Here is a 21,303-nt window from a genome sequence, read left to right on the forward strand (position 1 = left end):
TCTACATAGGGCTTCCTAACCAGATTTCCCCTCAGAAATCTCTAGACTTGTCTATCCAGCTACCTGCTTGAACTCTCCACTTGGGCATCTCATTGTCATGTGAAATTTAACCTATTTAAAATGAACACTGGATTTCCCACTGCTTCCTCTAGTCTGCTTATGCCTCAACACTATTTACTACTACTCCCCTGAGGATGTACATTGGAATCTGAGAGGCATCTCTGGTTATTACTTTCTTCTCTTCATATTGTGGATTCAATTATGCCCCCCAAGAAGGTAAGTTGAAGTCCCTCCCCCGGTATCTGTGAGTGTGACCTTGTTTGGAAATAGGTCCTTTGCAGATGTAGTTAGTTAAGATGGGGTCACACTGGAGCAGAGTGGGCACTTAATCCAATATGATTAGTGTCCTATAAGAAGAAGAGAAGAGACACAGGGACAGACACACAGAAGTCCCCCATATGACAACTGAGGCAAAGTGATGTGTCTTCTACAAGCTAAGGGACACCAAGGATTGTTGGTAACACCAGAAGCCAAGAGAAAGACGTGGAGTAGATTCCTCTCTAGAACATTTGGAGAAAGCATGACCCTCTGACATCTTGATTTCAGATGTCTAGCCTCCAGAACTATGAGAAAATAAGTTTCTGTTGTTTTAAGCCATTTAATTTGTGGTAGTTTGTGTCAACCAAGAAAAGAGGCTGAGCTGAAATAAAACAGAGGCATTTAAAAAAAAAACAGGGGCATTTATTTGGGGTCTCAGAATTATAATTTGGGGAGTAGAGATTCAGATAGTAACCCACGTTGTGTCCCATTAGAGAATAGAAGCCTGGAGTTTTTAAAGACAGTATGGAATGCTTGTATACGTTCTTTATAAAGATTTTGATTGGTGTTGGTGGCAGAAAACATCTTGGTTGCTAAGGCTGTCACAAGCAGAAGTCTGTTACCATAGCAAGTTGTAGAGTCCTAGGAATAGCTGCGATTTGGCCCAGTTCAAAAGTTCATGGTTTTACCCAGCAAGAGGATGCAAAGGGCCCATTTTCTTAATGGCCTCCTGGCTCCATTTTAAGACCCCTTGACATAATTGACTCCATTTTATTTCACTTTCGACATTTTTTACAGCAGCTGTCAGAAACTAATACATCTCACAATCCCTATCCTCCTACGTTCAATCCACAGAAAGATCTCTTAATTATGTCTCTAAATAAAACTCAGATCTGTATGCCATATTAATTCAGGCCACCCTCATCATCAGCATGGACACTGCAACCATTTCCTAACTGGATCAGAATTGATCCCTCCAATTTATTCTGAAAGATCCACGCAAGTCCTCAGATCATGCTACTCTCTGCTGAAACATCTTGTTCCCACTGCTCTTACTAGAGCATCTGGACATCTTAACATGGCTTGCAAGATACTACCTGATTTTTGAAACTTACCCTCTCCCTCATTCTCCAAATTCCAGCTCCAGCTGTTTTTTGTTTTGTTTTGTTTCTCAAATTTGGCAAATTCCTTTTCACCACAGGGCCTTTGCAAGAAGTATTTACTCTGCCTCTGGAGGTCTCCATTGTCTTCCTCCTATTGTCTTTCTTACCCATCTTTCTTACTTTTAGTTCTATAAAATCTTTCCCTCCAACTCTGTTTTTTCTTTCTTTCTTTTTCTGGAAGGTTGTATTTTTGAAGATAGTCAAAAAGAAGATCTTCATATCACCCAACTTTTGATAGCCTAAGACACTATGTTTCTAAAGACAACCCAAATAGCCTTAGAAGAGTACCTCAGGAGAAACAAGTTTGACCCCTATGCCAATACCAAGCCCCCTGACAACTGAGTCGGCCATGAAGAAGACAGAAGACAACAACACACTTCTCTTCCTTGTGAATGTCAAAACCAACAAGTGCCAGACCAAACAGGCTATGAAGAAGCTCTATGACACTGATCCTGGATGGGGTCAAGGTCAACACTCTGAACAACCCTGATGAAGAGAATAAAGCATCTATTCAACTAGCTCCTGACTATGGTGCTTTGGATGTTGCCAACAAAAGTGGAATCATCTAAACTTAGTTCAGCTGGCTAATTCTAAGTACAAATTCTTTAACAATTAAAAAAAAAAAGAGAGAGAGAGATGGCTATAATAGTGTCTCCCTTCCCACAAGTTTTCTACAGTGTGAATTTGCTATTCCCACACCAAGAAATAGAATCCAATTTCTTTCTCCTTGAATCTAGGCTGACCTTATGACTCCCTTGTTAACCAACAAGAAATTGCTGTGAGTTTTACTGTGTGACTTTCCAGGCTAGGTCCAAAAATGTCACGAAGTTTCCACCTAATTTTCTTGAGACATGGTCTGGGGGTACTTGGTCCCTATGTAAGAAATTCAGTTACCCAGAGACCACCAGGCTGGAAACACCATGCATGGGTGCTCCAGTTGTGTGTGCCATGTGAGCTAGTCCTTTAGGCTCTTCCACCACCAAACATGTGAGCAAGGCCGTTTGGATCCTCTAGACCAGTCCATCCACCAGCTGAGTCCCACAGAGTGACTGCAGTCAATCCAGGAGTGGAAGAATCACCCAGCCACACTCTGACTGAATTCTTGACCCACAGAGTCCATGAGGCATAGTCTCATGTAGTTTGTTATGCAGCAAGAGTAATGGGAACATCTCCACAGTAGCTGTTCGCAAGCATTTACTTATTGGTCTGACACCTTCAAGAGATGAGAAGCTTCATGAGACCAGCTAGTATGTCTGTGCTGCTTATAATCATGTCTTCGGTAGTTAGCACAGGGTTCGTTCAATAAAGATAAGAGTGTCCCAAAGTCTTAGTCCTGTTTTAAGCTATTTAAAGCTTAACACTGCACAAAGGCTTCTGGGATACCCTGGGATGAAGCGAGGGAGAAGCTCTTCTACTCTTGGCCGCCTGTAATGGAATCTGACATTTGCAATTTCAGTCACGAGGAAATAGCTTAGAACTAATTTCTTTCAGACTTCTCAACTGACCGGTCTTACTCAGAATCTTCTACTGAAATGACAAAATATATTATGTTATATTAATATCTCTCAGGAACTGAAGTAATTTGGTAACATTAAATGTCAGAAAGTAGCTTCATATTAAAACTGAAAAAATAAAAGACTGATTAAGGAGAGACTATCCCATATCAATAATAGATAAATATTGTTTATTTTTCCAACATCCATTTTAATAAACTCATTAACCTGTATGTGATGATGTTTCTGCCAGTGGATATTACGGAAATTTACAATAGTTGAACTGATCCCCATTCACCTTAAACAAAATAGAATGGCAAGTACTAGCCTCATTTACATAATTGTTTTGGATTCCTTAGACAGAAATAATTTCCAGGGTTGTATTGTCCAAAAATAATCTGCAATTCAAACTAGAGGCTTCATTTTTTTCTTTCAACTTCTTTGTGATAAGCATCCAAACTGTCTCATGATGTTAAATCTTGCCTGAAATGTTTTATACATATCTTGGTCTCTTGTTGCAAGATGATTCCGACCACTCTAAAATTAGACTGTGAGTGTGACATCTCTTTATTTCTTTAGAACCCTTCTCTGAAGGTATGTGAAAAAGCTACACCACAGATTCTTCTCTCAGCTAGGCTTCAAGATATTTTCTTATATAGTCATCTAACATATGTGCCCAATAAATCTAAAATTAAATTACTACATAAAGGCCACTGAAAACATGGATCATATACATTTGACCCTAATGTGGGGGTTAGGGGTACTGAACCCCCATGCAGTTGCAAATGTGCATACAACTTTCAATTCCCTCCAAATTTAACTACTACTGTTGATCAGAAGGCTTACTGATAATGTGTATTGACTAACACATATTTTGTATATTTTATATGAGATATACTATATTCTTAATAAAGTAAGCAGGAGAAAAGAGAATGTTACTAAGAAAATCATAATGAAGGGGCACCTGGGTGGCTCCGTTGGTTGAGTGTCCAACTCTTGGTTTCAGCTCTGGTCTTGATCTCAGGGTCCTGGGATCAAACTCCACATTGGGCTCTCTGCTCAGTGTGGAGCCTGCTTGAGATTTTCTCTCTCCCTCTGCCTCTTTCTTCCTCTACCTGCCACCTCCACCTGTTCTCTCTAAAATAAGTAAATAAATCTCTAAAAAATTGTAAGGAAGAGAAAAATACATTTACAGTACTATACTGAATTTATTAAAATAATCTGCAAAGAAGTGGACCTACACAGTATAAACTTGCATTGTTCAAGGGCCAATTGCAGTTATAAATTCATTATAAATTCATTTTCTTTCAACAGAAATGAGCCATCTCAGCTACATAACCTCTTATGCACTCAAAAACAGTCCTTAATTGTGAAACTACTTCTGTAAAACTCTTGGAACCTTCTTTTATTTCAAAGATTTTACTTAAGTAATCTCTACACCCAACATGGGGCTTGAACATGGGGCTGAGATCAAGAGCTGCATATTCTACTGAGCCAGCCAGGATCCCCAAACTCTTGAACTTTCTAAGAATTAATTCTCAGAGATGGTTTCAATTAGTACATAAGTCAATTAGTATGTATGTAGTATTAACAAATAGCCCCCAAAATATCAGTCAATTATTTCTTGCTTATGTTACATGACCAATTTGAAGCAGCATATGCTGTGTGTGTGTGTGTGTGTGTGTGTGTGTGTGTGTGTGTGTAGGGGAGGTGCCTAATCATTGAAAAATCATTGAAATCACTCAGGGACCTAAGCTTGACAGAGGTTCCGTCTTGGGATATGTTTCATTAGCTAAAACAAGTTACGCCACTATGAGATTTTCAAAGGCTGTGGACAAGTTCAAGCCCTCCGTGAGCCTGGAAGGAGGTAAGAACCAGAACGTTTGTGCACAGGTATGATGAGTACCACGAATTAGAAGGTGACCCTGGGCCTAATGAACAATGAAGCAATCTCTTGTCAATAAGGAATATAAGTTCCAGACTTTGTCACTCTCACCTAAAATTTATTTCCTTCCAATTTTAGTATATGTGCTGCCGAAGCAAGCACTTACCTAAAATTTATTTCCAAATGCCCAGTAAAAGGCAGTTAAAATAAAGCTTCAGATAAATAGCAGCTCTTTATTTCTTTATTTCTTTCAAGAAATAGTTGATTTGTGTTTGCTTAGGAAGATAGTATTCTGTATCTGATCGTAGCTCTGTGACTTCAGAGCTAACTATTGTGAGGTACTGGATAATCTATGGATTAATTAATTCTCTTAAAGAGGAAATGCTTTGGGTCTTGCTACCTAAAATATCATGGGGGAACTGCAGCATCAGCACCACCTGGAAGCCTGCTATAATTTCAGACTCTTAGGCTGTATCCCAGATCAACTCAATTGAAATTTGATTTTAACAAACTCTCTAGGTGACCTGTGTGGTTATGAATGTTTGAGAAGCGCTGGATTAGGATATCTGAGGTAAATCCATAAAATTAATTCTGTATCATGTGTGAAATTCCATAACTGAGCTCCAACATTTAAAAAAGAACTTTCTGGGGCACCTGGGTGGCTCAGTTGGTTAAGCCACAGCCTTTGGCTCAGGTCATGATCCCGGAGTCCTGGGATCAAGTCCTGCAACAGGCTCCCAGCTCTTCGGGGAGTCTGATTCTCCCTCTGACCTTTTCCTCTCTCATGCTCTCTCTCATGCGCTCTCTCTCTCTCTCTCTCTCTCTCTCAAATAAAGAAGATCTTAAAAAAGAAAGACCTTTCCTTTTTCAAATTTGGATGTTACAATTGTCACAGGGCTCAAGACTAAAAAAAATTACATTTTAAATCATAGAAACAAAACCCGCTCTACTAAAAAATTGTTATCTTCATAATATTTTGCTTGCTAGGTGGGCCTAATGAGACTGGCACCTTATTTTTTCCAGTCTTGAAGAGAATGGCAGCTTTGTGACATTACTTTCAAGGACCTCAAGGGAGGTCAGATGACACCATGCCAAGAACAACTTACATATATCATAATATTAAACAATAAGAAGTTCAGGTCCCCCCTCCCAACACACAAATCTCTTTGGATTATTTATCAGGTCTCCAAAGGCAAACTACTGCTTTGAAACTTTAAGGAATGCATATATTATGACAGCCTAGCTCAGAACCCACCCATCTAGGGGAGAGGGTAATATTCCTGGGGATGTGAATGGCACTCCGTCATTACCATTAACACAGTAGTACATATCAGAAGTGATAGTCACTTCTGGGACTTTTTTTTTCTTTCCTGAAAACAAGAATATTTCCCAAAAGAATAAAATCGAAGGGCTGAAGTGAAGATTTCCTCCCTAATTTGCAAGGGAAGGGGTGCTTTTTAGGAAGTTTCAGCAAACATAATCTCAACCAGCTAGGAAAAGGTAAACCTAATTTAGTGCTCAACAATAATGCCTGGGTTTGTTTAATGCTTGTTGTGAAAATAATTTCACTCTACATAAATTTCTTAATGTAATTGCCACCTGGGGAGAGAAAGAAGCTACAAACAAATGGTCGTACATTTTGTGGCTCTTAACATAAATAAGCCAAAATTTATCCACCAGTTTTATGACACATTTTCCTCTAAACATGGCTCCATCTCACAACTATTCCAGCAAGATACTGAAAACATTTAATGAGAAACATAAACCACGTACAGATAAGGTAAGTAAATGCTTGCGTATTCCAAGTCACTAGGAGACACCTCAGTTATCATCCTTGTAATTTAGATGTCTTGACACCGTTTTATTCCCTGTTGTTTGTAGGCATTTTTCTGCTACCCCTAAAATAAATGAGTTTCATCATCAGTAGACACGTAAAGCCTGGACAAGGTGTCATAGCGCTGCCTCTGGGCTTCGTTTGATAAAAAACCTGTTCCACAGGAAAGTAAATCATGTTCCTTAACTGAAATGTGAGAGACTGGACTGAGCTGAACTCCAAGGAAACCCATTTACTCTTCTGTTATTTTTAAAAACACGTAAGTTTTTGACACTGATTCCTGATCTGATCCTCAAGAGGTGAATTTCATTATAAAGGAATGACAGTTCTGTTATAGAACTCAAACTTGTCCATGAGCCCAATGCACAGCCAGCCAATGTCTGAGACACCGACTCTGAAGCAAAGAGAGCTCTGTTATCAGAAGGGCAGCCCAAGGAGAAGGCTGGGGATCATTCACAAAGTGTCCTTGCCCAGTTGAGCCTAGGGACAGTTTAAATATGTTTGGGGAAGGAGGTGAATACACAGAGGAGGGTGAAAGGTTCCTTGAAACCTTGAGTGGGGAGGGGGTTCTTGACACAACCAGAGGTATGCATTCTTTCAGACAATGAGGCACCCTTTGGGATCTGGTAACCAGGTAAGTAGATAAGTTCAATAAAAATGTTAGCATCATCGGATCCCCATCAGGTTACTACAATCAGTGGGTAAACAGTAGGAGTAGGAGTGGAGTAGGAGTGGGAAAGGCAAAGTTTATGGTTGATAAGAGGTCCATAAAACATAATGAAGTGGGGGAAAAAACAGAACGTGGAGCTAAGTTAATAATGCAATTAACAGAACTGTAGTTCTATTAACGCTTTCAAAGTAGGTCCAGGAACTGGGTGTCCAGCCCTAGCTGCTTTATAATACATCTGACCAAGGTTTAGCTATTATAAAACTGTTAATATAGTTCTATAACCAGGCCATGCAAGGCTTCTCACAAGACCAGAAAAGCTCCTCTCTCCTCTTCATTCCTTTCTCATTCCTGCCTTCAATTACCAGTTTCTCAAAATCAGTCAGGAAACTATGGAGGACCATTAACAGGCTATTAGAAAGAGCGGAGCAACTGCCCAAGGACAGGCAAATGCACAAGCTCTTTTGAGAAGAACCTGGGAAATAGCATGCAGTTGGCATTAGATGATTTCTTTCTGACTGCGTAATGTATAGTAGCCATTATTTAGTTGTTAATGCAACACGTTGTGTAGTCTGTCTTTGGGTCTCTGTATTTCCTGTGGTATTTTCTTCCCATCTTGGCAAAGTCCGACTTCATTCCCTTTTAATAGTTATGATAAGTTCTTGGCCAGAAGCACTTGCATAATACTGTCAGGTTATAGCTTATTTTCAGAGAAATAGTTTAGCTATCCTCAGTAGCACCAAACAAATAATTAATGGCACAGATGTCCATATTAATGTGCAGGGTAGCTCAAACTTTGTTACTCAGAAATTATTTTATTTAGTTTATATTCTGTTTTAACGTGTTAAGGATATGCCCTTTATATTCCCTCTTAATTCCTTAACTGAGACAGAACTAGTTATAGTTCTTCTATTACATATATATATTTGTGTGTGTATATATATATATATATATATGAAAATAAGGTTTTTCTGTGATTGTTTATGTCCTATACTTAAGTGCATCTTCATAAAATATCACATTTGTTTAATGCTGCTTAGTTTTTCATGAAGTTTAATTCATTCATTCAATATATTTATTGAGTATCAGTTACTTTTCTAGTTACTGAGGGTACTTGAGTGAACCAAGTAAACAAAACCTCCCCACCCTTAGGGAGCTTACATTTTTTTCATGTTGTTCCAACTTCAGGTGGTCTTTTAAAAAAATAAAAATCCCCATGTTATAAAACCAACCAATCTGGCCTCCTCATATGTACAAATCATAGCCAGCATTTAGAAATAACACTTATAAAACATTTATTTTGTATCTGACAGTGTGCTAACCACTTCACATTTAGCTTACTTAATCCTCACAATAGCTCCAAAAGGAGGGATTACTGTAGTCCTTAGTTTACAGATGAGGAAAGGAGGCTCAGAGAGATAATTAAGGGGAAGTGTGAAAATTAATAAAGGGAAACCTCACTAAAGTGGACTGGGGAGGCTAGGAAGGGGAATACCACTCAATGTCAATTACAAGAAGAACTGTCGATTACAGACTCCAAAATTAGCATCAATCACAGACCAAAGGAAAGAATCCTCAGTGGGAAAGAATCATCAATTACAGGTCCCGAAAGAAAAAAGATGTATAATGCCTCTCCTCTAAGAAATTCATTACTTCTGCAACTCAGCCAATGAGAAACCCTCATTACCCAGATATCTTGCTTTTTAACATTGGACTTTCTTTCAAAACAACCCCTTCCCATTTCCTCCTTCTCCACAAAAATAACATTCCCCTACTGTGTTTGGGGGGGTTGCCAATGGTTTGGCTGTACTTGCTTGTCTTGAATTTTACAATTCCCTGCCATTCCCAAGTAAACCCACTGCTGGTAAAGTAAGTTTTATTTTTAAGGTTATGGGAAGATACAAGATGAGATTTCCCTTGGCTCTTAACAACCGCTTCGCATTTCAGATGATCCTTTACGTACATTCGACGAATATAAGAATGACCGCATGTACTTTTTTGGATTCCCATTCAGCTAGACATCAACATCAACAATTTGTATTATCCAAGAACAATCTAGGCATTTTGTGAGAGAAGATGGTTAGAGTGGTAGGGGCTTCCCCCCCCCCCACCCCCGCCAGTGAATTTAGGCAGATGATCTTAGGGGTGCTTGCTTGGCAATTATTCGAGGTGGTTGCCTTACCAGGTAGAGAGGCTTTGAAGCCTCAACCTGAGTTCTTCCGGGATTCAAGCTCATCAGCAGAATGGTAAGATGGTAAGAAGCGTTCCCTCAAAAGCATCAGGAATCCGAGGACCCTTGGGTGACGTACCAGGGGCCCTCAAGGTGATGTTAAACCAGAGGCCTCCAGAACTCTGAGAAGGGCGAAACCAGGGAACCTTCCCAGGTAGCTGGCATGAGGGGCTGCCTATAAAACTACACTGGATCTGGAAAGATGAAAGGCACCGTCGCGTGGGGTAAAACTACACAAAGTCGTGGCTGGGTAAGGAATCACTGACCTTCCCTATCGCCTCGCTGCACGACCCCAGGATTCCAATTTAATCCCTTACGTTCCCACAAGCTTCTTGCTCCCCAGCCACCCTTCCCGCCCGCCAGGTAAGCGCATGTGCAGAAAGAGTCCCAGCAACCGCCGCTGGAGCCAGAAGGCATCGATCGACTCTGAACTCGACTGCTGGACTTGTCGGCGATTGATTGAGGTGCGTGGTAGCGTAACTTCCGGTAGCGGCTCCGTTTCCGGCTTTCGGTTCGTTGGGAACTGGGCTAGGCCTCTGGTGAGTTGGAACGCGTTCTTCTTCGCTGTTTCGGTTCTCCGGGTTGTGGGTCGCCGCTTGGCCGGACGTCGGTTTGTGGGAACAGGGACTGGACGGGGCTCGCTGCTGGGGATGGCGTGTGTTTGCTCCTGAGTTCGCGGAGGTGTTGGCGAGGGGGTGGGGGTTGGGGTTGGAAACTGACGCGCTGGTCCTGCTAGGCCTCCAAATTTAGGAGACTTGCCTCTAGTGGGAAGGGGTGGGGTCGGCGATCGCTGGGTCGCTTTCTGGGGCTCTGGTCGAACGTGCCTGTGGCTGGAGAGGCGGGAGGCTCCCTTTGGACTCCAGGTGCCTTGCTCTGGTCCACACCACCCTCAGATCTCGCGGGAGATCTTGCAAGAGCCTCTCTTTTGAGAGCTCCGCTTTCACTTTGACCTCTCACTTTCTTCTTGTCGTTTTCGCGACCCCAGCCCTTCCAGGTTAGGGGATCGCAAATCTGAGAAGTGTTACCCTTCACCTGTTCCGCACTAGTGCAGTCCCTCTGTAGGCTCCTTTCAGGCTTCCTGTACCGTTCACACACAGTGGATTTAAAATTGGTGAAATGAAGGAATATGAGGGGCACCCACGGAAATAAAAGAGGGTCACAGTTGGCAACTAAAAATGGTGTAAAAAATGAAATAGCGAAGTGAGTGTGAAAGAAAAGACTAGGAGAACAAGGGTGGAACCCCAAGCCTGCTGTTTCTTAGCTAACGGTTAGTCTAACAGTAGGCAGGCAGGTACTTTACATGTACTAGCCATTAATAACAGCTGCTCGAAGTGCTCCATGCCCATCGGAGAGCTGTGCCAGAACTTTATCTCATCTAGTCTTCTGAGTTCTGATAGGTAAATGCTGTTATACCAGCCCCGTCTTACAGCCGTGGACCTGAGATTAAGGAACTTGTCTTCAGTCAAGCATCTGGTAATAAGCATAGATAGGATTTGAATTCAGAGGAGGTTGGTACTAGAATCTGAGCTCTTAACCATCATGCCATACTGCTCTTTCTGAGTTCCAGAATTTCAAGTCCGTTAGAGTTAACCTTCGAGTCAGGACAGCTGGTGATGGTGTATATAAATTAAGTAACTGATAGGAAAGCACTTTTTAAGTGTACTCAAGAAGTATTGCTCGGCAAACTTCATTAATATGTTCTCTTAATGATTTTTACAGGGCACACGTTTGCTAGATTCTTTCTCATTTCCCTTAAAGCCTAAAACATTATTTTAAAAATAATTTCATTAAGTGGGGTCCCTGATGGCACATTCAATTAAGCATTCAACTCTTGAGCTCAGCTCATATCTTGATCTCAGGGTTTTGAGTTCAAGCCCTATATTGGGCTCCATGCTGGGTGTGGATCCTACATAAATAAATAATATAATTTTATTAAAAAAACAAAAGTTAGGGACGCCGGGGTGGCTCAGTCATTAAGGGTCTGCCTTCGGCTCAGGTGTGATCCCAGGGTCCTGGGATTGAACCCCACATCAAGCTCCCTGCTCAGCGGGAAGCCTCTTCTCCCTCTCCTACTCCCCCTGCTTGTGTTCCCTCTCTCACTGTGTCTGTCTGTGTCCAAAAAAAAAAAGTTATTTTGTTAGGCAAGTGAAAAAACTATTGTTCGTTGCAGGTGAAAGGTAAGTATAAAAATAAATGTATTGGGTGAAATGTTACTAAAATCTGCCTAGGTACTGGTGCTCCACCAAGTTTTGAGCTTGAGAACTGTTGTATTTGTTTAAAAAGGAAGGCTAACCCAGGCACATGGGAGGCTCAATCATTAAGCATCTGCCTTCAGCTAAGGTCATGATCCCAGCATCCTGGGATCTAGTCCCTCATGGGCCCGTTGCTCATGGGGATTCTGCTTCTCCCTCTGCCTCTGCATCTCACCCCTACTTGTGCTCTCTCTCTCTTATATAATTAAATAAAACACTAAAAAAAGGCGGGGGGGGGGGTGGTGCTAGCAAGTGCTGGAGAAGTTTTAAAGACTACTAACAAACTGGTATTTTCTGACATTTGGGATTGAAAGAAAATTGAGTTGTTAATAGTCCCTATGTTATGATACCACACAACAGTGTGAGTTAATGCTCCCTGTTTATAACAGAATATTTACTGTCTCCTTAGGCAGTTTGAACAGTTTAACTCCAGCATGGATATCAGACCAAATCATACAATTTACATCAACAATATGAACGACAAAATTAAAAAAGAAGGTAAGTGCTTTTAAAAAACATTTGTTCACAACCAAAGTGTGTTTAATTACTAGCATCTTAAAAACTGTACTGCTTCAAAGCTTCTCATGTTAATCTTTGTCGGTACCTGAAATAATGGCTTGTTCCTTTTGTGTGAGAATTTTAAGGCTTTTTAAAAACAAATAGGTAAGGACTGAAAATTTGGTGAATGTGTTTTCACTCATAGATAAAATGCTTTGAAACAACTTTTAAAAACTAGATGGCCAGTAGTATAATGTGATTTTATTAAAATATGTGACTTTGTGTAAATAAGTAAATGCATGATGGGGGTCACTCAGTGAAGTATCATTTTATGAAGAGTTTTGTCATTGTTTCACAAATAAATTGTTTTCCCCTCTGCTTTTGCTCAGAGTTGAAGAGATCCCTGTATGCCCTGTTTTCTCAGTTTGGCCACGTTGTAGATATTGTAGCTTTGAAGACGATGAAGATGAGGGGGCAAGCCTTTGTTATTTTTAAGGAACTGGGCTCATCCACAAATGCCTTGAGACAGTTACAAGGATTTCCATTTTATGGTAAACCAATGGTAAGGCAGTCTTATTATTTTAATCACTGTTAATGGTATGTTATGTTTGTAGATACACATTTGAAATTATGGCTGTTCCTTTCTGCTTTTAATTATTTGTTAAAGCAAGTTTGGGTTTATTTTATTTACACATTTTTGTTTCTAGAAACACTAATAGTCGAGTTTATAATTCACTAGTTTATTATAGTTCAGATGGGGAAAAACAAAATATATCGAAGTGTACAGTGTTTAAAAAATAGTGGCAGTATTGGCAATATTCTCATCTCAGAAGAACTATAAGTTAACGCAGAAGATTAAAAAGAAACCTTTGTAAACTTGTAAAACAATACAGAACACAAAAATCATGGGTCAAAGAGGAAATCAATATGAAGTTTCAGAAAATAGCATAACAAAATATGTATCAGAAGCCATGTGGTCTCAAGAAAGCAGTAATCTAAGAAAAGTTCAATAGGTTTTAAAGTCCTAGGTTTTTACTGATGAATAAACGGTGAGCAACAGTGAAATAGTTATGCATAGAAAGTACTAACCTCAGAAATGATGTGAGATTCACATTTAGCGGCTGGGTGAGGACTGGATTGTGAAAGGGCTGAGAGGGACTAGGGAACTCAGTTAGGAGGCCACTGTCTAGAAATTGTTGGCATGGCTTCACTTTGCCAACTAATTATTTTTAATCCATGGAACCGGGTGTACCTACAGAGTACCTTGGGTGCGGATTCCTAGTGCTTTTTCCTGAGACAGGAATGGAATGAGAAGAGACCTTGAGGAAAGAGCCAGGGTCCAGAGTTTCCAGGCCCTGGATCTGATTCTGCCATTGACTGGGTGCGTGCCTGTGTTCATTTTCAGTACCTATAAAATGCAAGCAGATTGGCTATCCTTTAGGCTAATTCAGAGGTTATCAAAAACTTTATAAAGGACGGGGTAGTAAATATTTGAGGCTTTATGGACCACAAACAGTTTCGGTCATATATTCCTGTGTCTGTGCGTGTTTTTAACAACGCCTTAAAGCTGTAGGAAAAAACAAAGTCCGTAGCCTATGGGCCATACAAAAACAAGCCATGGCCTGAATGGATTTGGCCCATGGTCTGTAGTGCAGATTCTGGTCTAATCCCTTTATTTTAGAAATGAAGAATCAGGCACAGAAAGGTGAATTACCAGTCTGGGTTATATTAGTACAACTCATGGCAGTACAAGGCCTCAAAACCTAACCTGACAACCAGTATTACAGTTTTTCCCCCCAAAACTAGGAGTTGGCACACTGTCCTAAAGGGCAAAATAGTAAGTATTTTATGCTTTGTGAGCCAGATGATCTCTCCTGCAGCTGTTTAACTCTGTCTTTATGGCAGCAAAACCAGCCATAGGTGATGTGGCTGTGTTCCAACAAGACCTGATTTACAAAAATAGGCAGTGTTGGCTGTGGTCAGTGGTTCATGCCATGGTCAGTCGCCTTTATGGAACACATTATTTAATTCAGGAGTGGGCATTTTTTCTCTGTTACTAGAGCAAGTTTTCTTCTTGTCTATCCAGTTTCCCTTTTCCCATCACTTCCCATCTGATGGGCACCAGCTGTGTGGAAAGGCCCACCTCAGAAAACTGGGATTGTGCCTACATACACTCTTTTTAATAAGTTGGAATTTCCTGAAACAAGTTTGTCTGTCTTAGTAAGTATGAAGAAATAGTATAATGGAAATTGCAGTTGGCAGGAGCATAAGACTGGGTTTTAGTTTAAATCTAAATTTACATTAATATGGAGGAACAGTTTCTTCCTGTAGAGGATTTTGTTTTGTTGAGTTGAGATGACAAGTTTGCATGCGCTGGTTACTCAGATACAGGAAAGCTAGAAATTGTTGGCACTGGCTTCACTTTGCCAACTAATTATTTTAAGTCAATGGGAAAAGTCCAGTGGACTTATAATGCCCTGAAAGTATTTTATGAGTTTCATTCTCTGGCTTCAGGAAGGCCTTCAAGGCAGGAAGACTGCCAGATTTCCAGCATCCTGGAAGAGGAAGAAGAATGTTCTTTGAGCTGTCTTGCTTTGTGTTTATTCAGATGGTTTTAGTTGCTCTTTTGTTTTAACTCCCAACATACCTGATCGGAAGTAAGCAAAATTTGCTGTAACTTGGAACTCATAACAAAATTACCCAGATTCAAGGATATTTGGTTATTTAATGCCAAAAAATACCTCAGTAAAGTAGAACCATCTTCCTAAATGGCTTCTCTTATGAAACCTTTGGCATAAATGTAAACCTTGCTCCTTCTCTAAGCAGCGGGTGTACTTTTTTATCCCTTATGGTTATTTAGTCTCTATCAGGGTTTCTCGGCATTGATCCTTTTGACATCTTGACCTGAATAATTCTTGTTGTGGTGGTCTATCGCCTTCATTGCAGAGGGTTTAACAGCATCCTGGTACCACACATGCCAGTAGCATGACAACCCAGACTGTCTCCATTCAGAGCACTAGTTGTCCCCTATGGACAAAACCACCTGTGGTTGAGAATCACTAGTGTAGACCAGCCAGCTAAGAATGATGACTGAGATCAGAGATTTTCACAGGTGACTCTGTCATAAAGACAGGTCACCCAAGATGTGTTCAGGTCAGGGAGAATGTTGAAGACACAGAGGAGATGGCAGGGAGTCCTTGGGACTAAGTCAGTTAGTCCAAGCCTATTCCTTCTGGTTAGATGATGACATGCAAAACCAGCAGTTGCTTATAGGGATAAGTCCACTTAGAAACCCTATGGTACAGCAGCCCAGAGTAGCCAGAGAAAGCCTTGGGTGCCGAGATGAGGCTAGGATGCTCCTCTCTTTGTTTCCCCAGCACACACATCTCTAGGGGAGAAAAAAAGAGACTTTATTTGGTTTAAACAAAATTTTTGCTTTTAGACCCATGCTACTTCAGAAGGTCACTCATTCCTTTCAGACTGAGATGCAACTCTTACTCTATAAGGCAATTTTAGATAGTCATTTGTAGGACTTTTAGAAAATAGTTTAACTCCTAGCAAAAATTTGGATGATTGGTGTTGAATCTAGCTGTGTGATAATGTTTTAGGTCCAGGCCCTGCTACTCGAAGTGTGGGCCCCATCATCCACTTTGTGCCTATTAGAAGTGCGAATCTTGGGCCTCACTCAGAGCTACTGCTTCAGCATCTGCAGCCTTCCATGTAGTTAGAATGCACGATAAAATTCACGAAATGCTCTCCTAGACTAGGGTTTTTAAACACAAACCTCTTGTCTCGCTGGCATACTATTCTTGCTGGCCTGGTTGCACTAGCTGAGATACGCCATTCTTTGTTTCTCCTCAAAGCATTTTAAAGTTTAAGTTGTTGCCACTATTAGTCATTTTATTTAAAAATCGTAGATTGGATTCAAAGGGAAATCATTCTCCATCTTTAGTACTTTACCTGTGGAAATAACAAATTCCATATGATACATTCCACAGCTAATCGACACATCTTGACCCCTTAATTGAGAGTCCTTACCAAGGAGTAGACAACTTTCCAATGTGTTTTTCTCTGTTTCATAAAATTGAGAGAACATGTGGTGCAGATGTTTCAAAGTTCTGTGTTTCCCATATGAAAATCTTTGGGTCTGCTTCTAATAAGCATAGTTGTCTAACTTTGTCTAAGTTGTGAATCAGAGATCACGATTTATTTTCATTTGGTGCTCAGTGTATTTAACAGATTTCCTTAGGGGTGTGTTTAAAACCAGCTTGTAGTGTATTTATGTAATGAAATTTGAAATATTAATGAAGAGTATAAACAGCCTTCAGCATAATGAATAGTAACCGTTTCCAAATAATTAAAACAGCGAATCCAGTATGCAAAAACAGATTCTGATATAATATCTAAAATGCGCGGCACTTTTGCTGACAAAGAAAAGAAGAAGGAAAAGAAAAAAGCAAAAACTGTGGAACAGACTGCAACCACTGCAAACAAAAAGCCTGGTCAGGTGAGATGAACAAAGTTCCTAGGTTTGTTGGTGTTAAGAACTTGACAGAGATGTCTGTTTTCCACTTAAGGGATGATTTTTGGGTGGCGGTGGGGGTATCTGTATGTGCCTATGTGTGTTTAAAAGGCGCACTTTGAAGAAGCTGGAATTGGTTGAGTTCTGGAATTCCAATATTTATCTTTAAGCCCCAAATTAAATATAAACCTTTACATATGCAGGTTTATATTAAACAGTTTTATTTGAATTTATATGACATTTAGTTCCATCATTCTTCAAAATACATTAATAATACCTGCTGGCTTCTCAAGTTCTACTGCCTGCCAATAATGCTGTAGATACTATCTTTAGTCTTGAGTGCTCCACAAAGCTGCTTTCTTTGAACAGTTGAGGGATTCAAAAATCTAATTTGAAATAAAAGTGAGATTATCATCCAAAATGTAGTTACTTTTGGACTGAAAATGATTAGAAATCAGTTTCATGAAGTAATTATAGTTTCATGAAGTAAGTATAATTACTTCATGAAACTGATTTCTAATCACTTTTACTTTTTTTTTGCTTTACTTTTGTCTAATTTTTTTTTAAAAAAGGGAAAGACTGGTTCTTGGTTTTTTTTGTATATATTTCTCCATAATTTTAAAGGTTAGAGGTTAAATTTTATGATACAGTCTTTAAAATTTTGGACTAGATCTTTCAAAATTAACTGACAAGTTAAAGTTTGACTCAGTTACAGTGTAAATTCTTAACGTAAAATTAAACGGAATAAGGAATATTTTTAAATTAATGTGTTTTTTTAAAGTTTTAATTCCAGTAGGGTTAGCATAAGTGTTGTTAGTTCCAGGTGTATAGTATAACTTCTGTGCATGACTCCATGCTCATCACGGTAAGAGCCCTCCTTAATCCTTGTCCCCGATTTCTCTCATCCCTCTCCACATCTCCTCTCCAATAACCATCAATTTATTCTCTGTAGTTAAGGCCTGTTTGTTGTTGTGTCTCTTTCCCTTTTTGTTTTTCTTTTATTTGTTGGCTTTGTTTCTTAAATTCCACATAGAAGTGAAATGTGTGGTATTTGTCTTTCTCTGACTGACTGATTTAGCATTATGCCCTGTGGTTCATCCATGTTGTTGCAAAAGATAGGATTTCATTCTTTTTTATGGCTGAATAATATTACCTTGTATATATACACCACATCTTCTTCAGTCCTTCGCTTTATCGATGTACACTTGGGTGGCTGTTGTAAATAAAGTGCTGTAAACATTGGGATGCGTGTATCCCTTTGAATTAGTGCTTTTGTATTATTTGGGTAAATAACCAATAGTGTGATTACTGGATCGTGGAGTGGTTCTATTTTTAATTTTTTGAGGAACCTCCATACAGTTTTCCAGAATGGCTGCACCAGTCTTTACTCCCACCAGCAGTGTAACGAGGGTTCCTTTTTCTTTGCATCCTCATCAACATTTGTGGTTTCTTGTATTTATGATTTTAGCCTTTCTGACAGGTGTGGGGTGACATCTCCTTGTAGTTTTCATTTACATTTCCCTGTTGATGAGTGATGTTGAGCTTCTTTTCATGTGTCTTGTTTGCCATCTGTATGTCTTTGGAGAAATGTCTGTTTATGTCTTCTGCCCATTTTTTAGTTGGATTATTTGTTTTTTGGGTTTTTCATCAGTTGGTAATATACTCTGGATACTTAATCCTTTATTGGATATGTCATTTGCAAATATCTTCTCCCATTTAGTAGGTGGTCTTTTAAAAATTAATGTTATTTTTATGCAGTAATTAAAATTATAATCACCTGTTGCTTTTTTAGAGCAATCAGCAATTTAACTATTTTCTATTTCTTTTGTTTAGGGAGCACCAAATGCAGCAAATACCCAAGGAAATTCAACACCAAATCCTCAGGTAATCTTTGTTTCCATGTGGTGCTTCCTTTTTAAAGTAAAATTATAAACCAGTAATATACAACAACTTGCCTGTCTCCAAAAACTGAAAAAAATTCCTTGTATAAGACATTAAATTATATAACACTTCATATAGAAACTCATGTCTCAAAACATTTTGATTTTTTTTAAAAATGACATCTGACTTTATTCCTTTCTTTCCATAATGTTTCAGTGATGGAATAGAAATGACAGATTTTAAACTCTACAAAGGCTGGGAGCGAACATTTTTCCCTACAGTATGTACAAAGCCTAGGGCTTTACAGACACACAGGTTGGGGAAAGTGGCCCGATGAATAGGCTCTCTATCCATACCAGTTGCTCAAAGCACTGAACTGTCTTTTCTAATAGAGCAAGGTGGTTTTACAGTTACCCTTGCTCTGGCATCTGAGAACAAGTATATATGTCTCTTTATATATAGGTTTTAGAAACCTCTTAGCAAATCTCCCCTGCTGGAAGCCTCAAAGAGAAAGCCTTAATTAGATACTGATGGTTTCCCCTTGGTTCCTTGGATGCTTAGAGTCTGACAAGATCCTTAAGTCCAGAGAATTCCTTACACCTCAGAGCTTTTCTTCTCTGATTTGAAGTTTTGTGCATTTTCCTTTATTATCCACCTCCCTCTTTTGGAGTTTTTCCGCAGTTGTAGTTCAGTTTACGAATGCCAGCACTTAATTCTCTGAGCCTTAAACGTCGTCTTTTCTCTTCATGAAAATAGCCTGAATACAGAGAGGCTCTTAGGTCCAGGATGACCCTGTCCCTAGAATTCTCTATAACCGCAGCTTAGGGTATCAGATAACTAGTTTAACATCTAATAATACTTGTTCCATTTGGTTGTAACTAGATGCTCTGTATATCCCATTTACTTGCAGACAGTATTAAAAGTCGCCAAATAGTAGTGACTTATACTCAAAGTGGTTCTAAATTTTCTTAAATGCTCGAGATTGTAAACAGTAACTCAGGATTGAAATCTGAGTGTTTTTGGGGTAACCAGCTGAAGTTGGGCAACATTGCTGCCATTTCTAGTTTTGTTTGGCTCTTTCGTTATGTAATCTAATTGACAGTCTTTCCTGTACAAGTGACGCTGGATGCTTAAAACTTAAAACATTATTTTAAATACTATTAAATACTTTAAACTTAATAAAATTTATAACTATCCAGATCTGTATAAAGTGACTTGAATGTCTCCTTAGTTGCTGTTAGATGTATGTTTATTTCTCTGGTGTCATTGTTTTTTAGCTTTAGTGTTTGATGTAGTGCTACATTCATAATCTTTAATAAACTGGAATGTAGCTCTCTGAAGTGGCTTGCTATACTTTTTATAATTAAAGCTAACTTTGCCTTTTTTCTTTGTATTAGGTCCCTGATTACCCTCCAAACTATATTTTATTCCTCAATAATTTACCAGAAGAGACTAATGAGATGATGTTATCCATGCTGTTTAATCAGTAAGTTGTTCGTAAACCAGTCTGTTCTGAAAGCCTCCCAACAGGACAAATAGCTCTTCTGTAGGTTGAATCCTTTTGTGTATCACAACAGTAATTCCTATAGCTTCCTTGATTTGGTCTACGGTTAATGATGTAAGTTGAAGCAAGTCTGTAGATTTGGCACATAAAAAGCTGAATTACCTCTAATGTTTGCATTGTTCTAATTGATGAGTAAATCAGAAAACAAATTTTTGGTACAATGACAAAATTGAACTAGCTTACATTACAGCTACACTTCTTTCATGGCATTATTAATTATATTTTAGACTCTTTGAGCCTCTTTAGGATTCTTGGTAGGATATGATACTTTTCCTAGACCAGCATCGGGAAGTTGCTGATTTAAACACAGAATGAGCATTTATGTATTTGATATCCTTTATATATATTTATGTGTATATGTATAAATTGTTTCTCCTCTTGCAGGTTTCCTGGCTTCAAGGAAGTACGTTTGGTACCTGGGAGGCATGACATTGCTTTTGTTGAATTTGAAAACGACGGACAGGCAGGAGCTGCCAGGGATGCTTTACAGGGATTTAAAATCACACCGTCCCATGCCATGAAGATCACCTATGCCAAGAAATAACATATTGGATAGTTGTCTTTAAAGGACTTGGTGTTATTTATAGTGTTTGTTTTGATAACATTTGGTCAGGCCATTTTTTAATAGTTGGAGTGAGGGGGGTGTGAAAGTGAAATTTTTGTGAATGATTTTTAAAAATACCTAGTCTTTGTTTAGCCTTAGTGAACTATGAAATATGAAGACCTCAATTTTGTATAATAAACTTCTATTTGTATTCTTTACCTAATACTTCATTTATTCCATTGTCCTATCACCAAATGTTTATGCTAGTCTGGAGCACCTCTTAAGGAATAGAAAACTGGGGCACCTGGGTGGCTCAGTCTTTAAGCATCAGCCTTCGGCTCAGATCATGATCCTGGGGTCCTGGGAGCAAGCACTGCCTCAGGCTCCCCGCTCAGCGGGAAGCCTGCTTCTCCCTCTCCCACTCCCCCTGCTTGTGTTTCCTCTCTCGCTGT

At 39.4% G+C, this 21,303-nt stretch overlaps 1 protein-coding gene and 1 long non-coding RNA gene across 4 annotated transcripts; one reads left to right on the forward strand and one right to left on the reverse strand.

Moving 5' to 3' along the window:
* Window positions 1–597: 597 nt before the first annotated feature.
* On the reverse strand, window positions 598–9,985 carry LOC116595292. Its single transcript, XR_004287612.1, has 3 exons — window positions 9,543–9,985; window positions 6,633–6,757; window positions 598–3,008 (listed from the first exon to the last, which is right to left on the reverse strand). It is a non-coding gene; the product is annotated as an uncharacterized LOC116595292 (long non-coding RNA).
* A 58-nt stretch (window positions 9,986–10,043) lies between these two features.
* SNRPB2 (small nuclear ribonucleoprotein polypeptide B2) lies at window positions 10,044–21,069 on the forward strand. Of its 3 annotated transcripts, none has more exons than XM_032351456.1 (7): window positions 10,044–10,129; window positions 12,256–12,340; window positions 12,730–12,902; window positions 16,707–16,847; window positions 18,696–18,746; window positions 20,141–20,229; window positions 20,692–21,069. In XM_032351456.1, the coding sequence occupies exons 2-7, from the start codon at window positions 12,277–12,279 to the stop codon at window positions 20,849–20,851; spliced, it is 678 nt and encodes a 225-aa protein (XP_032207347.1). In that variant the 5' UTR covers window positions 10,044–10,129; window positions 12,256–12,276; the 3' UTR covers window positions 20,852–21,069. The 3 variants fall into 3 exon arrangements, with proteins under 3 accessions (XP_032207347.1, XP_032207345.1, XP_032207346.1); XM_032351454.1 differs by having other exon boundaries at window positions 10,046–10,129; window positions 12,252–12,340; XM_032351455.1 differs by lacking the exon at window positions 10,044–10,129 and adding an exon at window positions 10,140–10,200 and having other exon boundaries at window positions 12,252–12,340.
* Window positions 21,070–21,303: the final 234 nt, after the last annotated feature.

The sequence above is a fragment of the Mustela erminea genome, chromosome 7, assembly GCF_009829155.1.
Source record: "Mustela erminea isolate mMusErm1 chromosome 7, mMusErm1.Pri, whole genome shotgun sequence".
Taxonomy (NCBI): domain Eukaryota; kingdom Metazoa; phylum Chordata; class Mammalia; order Carnivora; family Mustelidae; genus Mustela; species Mustela erminea.

What these genes read in the sequence shown, in the direction of transcription:
- SNRPB2 (XM_032351456.1), top strand. Translation starts at nt 12,277, where the DNA reads ATGGATATCAGACCAAATCATACAATTTACATCAACAATATGAACGAC. An exon ending in CAAACAAAAAGCCTGGTCAG is followed by an intron (nt 16,848 to 18,695) that starts GTGAGATGAACA and finishes TCTTTTGTTTAG; the next exon opens with GGAGCACCAAATGCAGCAAA. An exon ending in ATTCAACACCAAATCCTCAG is followed by an intron (nt 18,747 to 20,140) that starts GTAATCTTTGTT and finishes TCTTTGTATTAG; the next exon opens with GTCCCTGATTACCCTCCAAA.